General features: G+C 46.0%; 1 protein-coding gene across 2 annotated transcripts; it reads left to right on the forward strand.

Annotated features, from left to right (window-relative positions):
• The first annotated feature begins 62 nt into the window (after window positions 1-62).
• On the forward strand, window positions 63-6,411 carry POLR3H (RNA polymerase III subunit H). Of its 2 annotated transcripts, none has more exons than NM_001277374.2 (7): window positions 63-105; window positions 386-504; window positions 1,437-1,533; window positions 3,074-3,160; window positions 4,020-4,083; window positions 4,664-4,871; window positions 5,542-6,411. In NM_001277374.2, the coding sequence occupies exons 2-7, from the start codon at window positions 394-396 to the stop codon at window positions 5,593-5,595; spliced, it is 621 nt and encodes a 206-aa protein (NP_001264303.1). In that variant the 5' UTR covers window positions 63-105; window positions 386-393; the 3' UTR covers window positions 5,596-6,411. The 2 variants fall into 2 exon arrangements, with proteins under 2 accessions (NP_001264303.1, XP_015140579.1); XM_015285093.4 differs by having other exon boundaries at window positions 63-100; window positions 383-504.
• The last annotated feature ends 958 nt before the right edge of the window (window positions 6,412-7,369 follow it).

Here is a 7,369-nt window from a genome sequence, read left to right on the forward strand (position 1 = left end):
CAATCAGAATCCGTCTCCCCGCCCCCCCGAAGGCGATTGGCTCCGAAACCGGAAGTCGCCGTGAGGACGGGCAGCGCGTGGCGGTGTTCGGTGTGTGTGTGTCAGGTGGGTTTGAGGTGGTGCGGGGTCGTTGCTGCTTCAGCGGGCTTGCTTCTGTCTGCTCCGGGCTCACGCGGTCAGGGGCCTGCTCTGGAGTGGCTGTGGGGTCGTGGGGAGGCCGAGCGCTGCCCGGCTGGTTTCTAACCCCACTCGTCCCCTTACTTTGTCCCTCACAACCTCCAGGAGACTCAGAGTGCTGCCCCGCCGCGCCTCGGGCAACGCCCGGGCTGAATGCTTGTTACTAAGGCGGCCCCTGCACGGTTGTGCTCTCTCCCTGTCTCCCCAGAGGCTGCCATGTTTGTCCTGGTGGAGATGACTGACACGGTGAGGATTCCTCCCTGGCAGTTTGAGAGAAAACTGAATGAGTCCATTGCTGAGGAGCTGAACAAGAAATTGGCCAATAAGGTAACGTATAGGGTGGTGTAAGCATCATAGCATCACCATATAGCAGAGTGTCTCTGTGTTTGTGCTTAATGACACGTACGTCAGAACAACTTAGATGTGAAGGCCAACCCCAAACGAAGAGGAAAAGAAGAGGAGGCCATGTGCCATTCCACAGGGATCTTATGTTCTTCATGCTGTAGAGAAGGAGCTGAGAGGCATGGAAGAAGAGAGAGAGTCGCTACCATCTTATGTGTGGGGCAGCAGAACAAAGTGCCATTTGAAAAAACACACATGTAAACCAGACCAGTGTAAATACAACAAAAGTACCGAAAGAGAGATGGAAGTGATCATACCTGACTTGCTTTGTGCTGAGTACAATGTGGTGGCACAGTCTTCCCCTGTAGTGCTTTTATCCACTTTTATCCACTTCTATCCACTAATCTTTTATCCACTCACAGTGGGTCGGTGCCACAGATTTTGTAGGCTGTGAGGTGGCAGAGAAATTGGGAGTTCTCCTTATCTCTGCCCAGAGCTATTATAATTTCAGACAAAGACAAGCTTAGAAACTTCTGAGGATGCTGGTAGGAAGTGTGTTTGGCTTTTGGACAAGATGTGGGTCTGCTGAATTGATAAGTGTTCTTTCACAGCTTTAGTGTTGTGGCAGGTCAAATTTTTCATTACTGACAATTATCCCAATGATTTCTGTTTATAGCAGTGCTCCTTCTAGTGCCAGTAAGAACAAAAACTCTCATAACACTTGAGGAAGATATGGGTACCTCTGAAGTGCAGTGTGCTTCGTGCTGGGTTCGTTGGAGGAGTGCACATAAGCAGCCTCTCTTCCATCTTGCCACCTTCTGTTGCCTTCTTCCTAAAAGCTATGCACTGTGTATAAACTTGAAGTGAGTTAACCTGGTAATTGATTTACTGCCTTTTTTACTTTTTAATTCGAACAGGTTGTATACAACGTTGGTCTCTGCATCTGTCTGTATGATATTACAAAACTGGAAGATTCATACATATTCCCTGGGGATGGTGCGTCGCATACTAAAGGTATGTTCTGAGTTATGGCGGTTGCAGAAGGTTAGTGGTCTGCAAGTGTCGACTGAGTTCCCATTGTTAGGTAAATTAAGTTTAAAGGGACTTGCTGAAGTCAGCAGCTTTCACTGTTCCTCTTAGGAGAGAGAGAGGATCGTGGCAGAAGTCCCTTTCCATTGCGCTTCTGCAGTTAGAAATACATATTTAAGTAGGTGGTGCCATCTTCCTTCTCTAGCAGTCCATCTCTGCTCTACGGTTATAGCTACATAGGTCTTGGATAAGGAGGGGGTTAATTTAACTTAGAGAGCTTGGAAATCTCCAAATGGAAAATAATTTATACTAATTGCTCTGTGTTTGTCCATTATTATTTTTTCTTTTTGAAGCTTATTTAGCCTGCCTGGAATGTTGAAACGTTTCTAAATATAACATTCACACAACAGTTGATGCTGTTTTCTTAGCTGGAAGCTTTGCAGCATCTGTCTTTGAGACTTAGACAGATCTGGTTCAGCATACATTTTAGGATTTTAGATGACTTTTTTGGGGGAGGGAATAATGATTCGTCACTTTTGAGCTTTGGCAAATCTGAACGAAAGCTGTAAGTAAACGCATAAACACTTGAGCAAATGAAGTAACCCTGTTAGAAGGGGACTGGACTGACTGCATGTGGCACCCCGGACATAATTTTTAATGCCAGTAGAGCTCAGTCCCTACAAATAAAAGCTTCTCTAATACTGAGGAGGATGGCAGGCTTTCCTGCTTGCTTTAGTCTCCATTTGCTTCCTTAACTTCAAACCTCCTTGAACTAAAGCAAGAGAATATGTTGAATATGTTCTCTGAGTCTGCAGAGAAACCTCCTGTTTTCAGAAGCTGGGATAGCACTTGCTACCAGGCAGCAGGATTTATTACTCCTTCTCCAATCTAGTGCCTGGTTTTATATAGAAGAGCAGCACTGGGCATGGACAGTAAAAATGATGTTAAACAGCTTTTAAGCATTATTTTGCTGGAGTTGTCTTAGCATAGCTTTCTTATAATTATATATACAAAATTCTTAGTTAGCAGCATAACTAGATTTTTTCATTTGGGTTAAATAAGATTATGGCAGAGAACCTTACTCTGATAATATTGTTTACCATATAATTTCATTTGAAGAAAATAGATCATTGCTGTCAAAGATAAATGGAGCAGAAGTATGGCAGGAAAACAACATTTCAGCTGACGTTCTTGGTTTCCAAGGAATGCTTGCTTTGTAACTGAATCAGAGGCCCTGCTTATTTTATAGTTTTATCCTGTGAACTTCAATTCTTGCAATGTTGAAGAGCAGAGAACGGGAAACTGCTGATCAGCTGCTGCCATAAGTCATACAAAACAGGACTCATAACTCTGATTCCTGTTTTCCTGAACTCATCGGTACCTGTAAGGAAGCTGTAAAGCATGCAGGATGCAGCATTTTAGAGGGCATATAGGATGTGGGATTTTGTTTTAGTGGCTGCCACCCTGTGGAAGGAGTATGGTTCACTCACATGGATATAACATTAACGATGTGCTTTCTTTCAAGTGCATTTCCGCTACGTGGTCTTCCATCCCTTCCTGGATGAGATTCTGGTTGGAGAGATTAAAAGCTGCAGTCAGGATGGCGTTCACGGTAAACTGCATCTCCTAACATTAGGGACGCAAGAGCTGCAGTGCACTTGGGGATACTGTGCTTTCAGGCACTGTCATGCTGTGCGTGAGCTGCTTGAAGGCTGGTACTGCCTCCAGCCCTGCTCCAGCCTGAGGCTGATCGGTAGCTTGAGCCTGGCAGCTTCCCCTGCACTCCATGGTTTTGTCTGCGCTCCCCTTTCCCTTTCTCACTCATGTGCATGCCCAAGAAGAATAGGCAAGCCCATCTGGAGCTAGATTGAATTTGTTTTCTCGCTTCAGTTGACAGAACTTTTGGTGGTTTTCTTTTAAGGTGGTACGATCAGATTCTGTTGGTCTGATATATATTGCTGTAGTTTCTTGAATATTTGCAATTAATTCCTGTGCCTGAAGACATGGCTGGGAAACATCTTTCGTAAGAAAGATGATCAGCCACATACGTCATGAAGTACATAGCTTATGGGTTGCCTTCTGTTATTGTAGGAGTGTTGGGCTACCATGTTAAATAAAAAGCAGCGTACAGTTAGGTCTGTGATTTCTAAGCTCTTTCCTGTCACAGACCTCTATAGCATCTGACTCATTTATTGGAACACCGACACTTCCAGTCCTGCTCCAGGCAGCCTTTTCCTTTCCCTGTGGACATGAAGAGTGTGCCCTCTGTTGCTGTACATACTTCAGCCGGGCGGTTGCTTCACTGCCAACTGAAACGGAGCATTGTGACTCAAAGAATAATTCCTGCATAATCTCAGACGTCCTTCCTGAAAGAGGAAGGAAAATGAATCTAGAATCGCACTTTAGGAATTGCTGTGGTACATCATTTGTGAGGAATGGTTTCAGTCTTAATCAAATTCTTTTCTCCGCAGTTTCTATTGGATTCTTTGATGATATTGTCATCCCACCAGAATCCCTGCAGCAGCCAGCAAAGTTGTATCCTTTGATCACCTTTGATAACTTTAGTACTTCATTTCAAAAGATTGTGCAGTGCTGGCCCAGCAGGCATTTACTGCTGCAACAATGAAGGTGCTCAGTGGCAGAAGCTAAGCTGTTGTGTCGGGCAAGTCCCACAGACTGTTATCACAGCTAGGCAGGCCTCACGCTTATTAGGTTTTGCAGGATCATTGTGCCAGCTGATGAAAATGAATAGCAGTGTCCCTCAAACAGCCGCACCATTAATCCCTGCCTCTGGACTTTGGTGCTGCTGGAGACAGAATGCAGGGTTTGCTACATGTGTAGATACACGGTGTCCAATGTCCTTACTTGTAGGAGCTTGAGGGGTTGCTTTGTTTTGGAGGTGGGGGCCGGGGGGGAGTAACAGCATACACCTGGAAGCAGGAAAATCAGAAACAAGGCCACGGTCCTGGAATGTGCAGACAGTGACGTAGGACAGCGTGTTGGAGTTTGAGAGATGATTGTGAAAAGGCTTTGAATCAAGGGGATTCTCAGAACTGGAAGAAAGTGATCTGCCCGGTGAAATGTCGTTTCCTTCCTTAGCCCTCGGCGTGGCCAGCGATGAAGCAGAGCAGGTGTGGGTATGGGAATATGAGACAGAAGAAGGGGCCCACGACCTCTACATGGACATCGGGGAGGAGATCCGCTTCCGAGTTGTGGACGAAACTTTTGTTGACACATCACCAACAGGTCCAAGCTCTGCAGAGGCCTCCACTTCAAATGCCACAGAAGAAGTCCAGAAGAAAGAAGCCCCCTACACTCTTGTGGTAACCATGTGCATAATTCCTATAGTCTCACAAAGCCAGTGGTTAATTTTATTCTTAAAATAGCATCCCTTTCCAAAGGAATTGGTTGCTTTAAGCTGACCTTGAAACAAAGACAGTCACAGAATCAAAGGAGAGTTAAAGGGGAAGAAAGAGAGTTCTTGTGGTTGCTCTGTGTTTGCTGTATTTTTGCTAGAACACATTGTGGCTGGTGGAGCTCCCGCCTGGCAGGCTGAATGAGAACAGACTGGAGATTGAAGGCCTGCAGATAGGAATGAGCATACAAGGAATACAGAGCTGGGAAAACCACACCAAGGTTTACGCAGCAGCACAGCGGTCTTTCCCATGCCGTATTTTGGCACAAGACCTCCCCGAGTACAATGCCATAGAAAGATGGATCCAAACCAAAACGAGCTGTTTTCTCACAGCAGGAGAAAGTTGGGGCTGTCGGCACGGTCAGGATGGTGTGGGCAACTGGCTGATTTTTTAAGCGTTGAGGGTTTGGTGTAGTGCTGACAAGATGTCAAGAAGTTTGGGCTAGGATCAGGTAGGAAAAAGAGGGAATGCCTTATCTGTAACACAAGGGGGAGAGATTTTATATATATATTTTTGCATTTACTCCTGCGTTCTCTATGCAGTTTACAATTGCACGCTCTCTTTTCTGTGTGAGCAGGGATCAATCAGTGAACCAGGCCTGGGACTCCTGTCATGGTGGACAAACAGCTAGCTGCAATCAGTGCCAGCTCCGCAGAAAGTCTTTCCAGTGGATGTTTGGGGGATTACGGGATCCTGCTGGTGCTCACTGCTCCTTTGAAGCTGAATGAGAAATTAGACCTGCCATTCTCTGTTTCCCCTTCAGCTTCCAACCTGCCAGATCAAGACAGTTGCTTTCAAGAAATGTCTTCACTGATCTGTAGAAGTGAATTTACAGGGACAAAAAGCCTTGAGCCCAGCAGCAACAAACCCAGCTGGAGCTTTTGTCTCCTGCCCTGGAGGGAAAACCGGGGAGGTCTTCACTCGCCTGAATTAAGAAGGGAGTTGACTTCAAGTGAGTGAAAGTGGGAGAGAATGCCTGTCTAGATGTATTGTTTCCTTGGCCTGACAGCTTGATTTTAGAGGGGCAGAAACCTGCAGTTCTGACGGGAACTGGAGAAGAAACAGCGAAAGACTGGAGCTGAGAGGTGTAGTACTGAGATCTGGAAAATCCTTCTGCTGGGAGGGCAAGGGAAGCAGTGGTAACGTTCTGCTGAGAACGGGAACTTAACGCGTGGATGAAAACAGCCAAAGAGAACTGGAACGAAAGTTGTTTACTCACAAGTAACGGGCTCTGTGAAGATGACGACCGTGGAAAAGGAAGGGCTGCTTACTGTGGTGAACAGAAATACTGCACTAGGTGGGCTGTACTGAGAATGAGCTAAACTTTGCTGGAGCTTGACTGAAAATACATAATTAAGAACTGAAATGGACCTGTGTTTGAGCAAGTTAATTATGTCTGTGGGAGCGTGTTAATACTAGAATTGGAATAAACACTAAAAGCCACACAGCCTGCCTTCCTGTACAGTTTCTAGAGAAACGATGAGCTTCCTGCCTCACAGGAAGAAAAAAACTGCCTCCTGCAGTCTAGCTACTTGTATTTCAAGGCAGACAGTGTTGAGTGTCGAGACTAATGCTTTGCTGTGCTTTAACAGCCAATAGCAAACAATTGCCATCACCCTCTCTGACAGCAATGAAAGGAAAGAGGGGAACAAAACAGCAAGTAAAATCTATGCAGGGCCCAATGCCAAGAGGGTGATGCTGTACATAATTACAAAGCCAGCCACGTTTGGCAGGAAGGGGCTGTAATTCCCTGGGATAGTGGAGCTGCTAACCTCCAACTGTGAAAACAAAGCCTGAGTCACCAGCACCCTCCCTGCGGTGTAGTTAGAGCCCCTTAATTCTGAACTGTTATTCCTGGTGCATTGCTCTAATTAAAAGGGAGCCTAGAATTGTGTAGGTTCACATAGTAACTGAGGTCCATCTGCTCAGTCAGTCAGCTTACTGAATGCTGGCTGAGCAGCAGCGGTGCTCGGACATGCAGTCTGCTAGACGTGAGGGAAAATCCCTGTCCATTTTAAGAGGTCAGAATTTGTGTGATGCAGGTTAGAACCTCAGCAGCCAAAGACACCTCCACACTGGTCGCTCCAGAGGAAGCGTCCCAGGTAGCTGTTGTGCTCAGCTCACGTTTCACCAGCTCAGAGCTCCCAGCAGTGCACCAAAGAGTAGCTTCATTGCTTCATAGAGCGTTCTCATGAAATCATCCTCAGCATCACTCTTGCTGCGGAGAGGGTGAGCTGTGTGAGAGGTGATTACTGCACGATGCCAGGAGAACGCATAAATGACTTAGTTCTTATAGGTTTGTTCTTACCATAGTGTAAAAACCAAACCAAAACATGGTCTTTGCATAGCAACACCAAGCAGGCAGGTAGCGTGTTTCTCCAAGTTCTTTCCCACCCTCCCAGAAA

This window comes from Gallus gallus, chromosome 1, assembly GCF_016699485.2.
Source record: "Gallus gallus isolate bGalGal1 chromosome 1, bGalGal1.mat.broiler.GRCg7b, whole genome shotgun sequence".
Taxonomy (NCBI): Eukaryota; Metazoa; Chordata; class Aves; order Galliformes; family Phasianidae; genus Gallus; species Gallus gallus.

What these genes read in the sequence shown, in the direction of transcription:
- POLR3H (NM_001277374.2), top strand. Translation starts at nt 394, where the DNA reads ATGTTTGTCCTGGTGGAGATGACTGACACGGTGAGGATTCCTCCCTGG. An exon ending in ACAAGAAATTGGCCAATAAG is followed by an intron (nt 505 to 1,436) that starts GTAACGTATAGG and finishes TAATTCGAACAG; the next exon opens with GTTGTATACAACGTTGGTCT. An exon ending in AAGCCCCCTACACTCTTGTG is followed by an intron (nt 4,872 to 5,541) that starts GTAACCATGTGC and finishes CTGTGTGAGCAG; the next exon opens with GGATCAATCAGTGAACCAGG.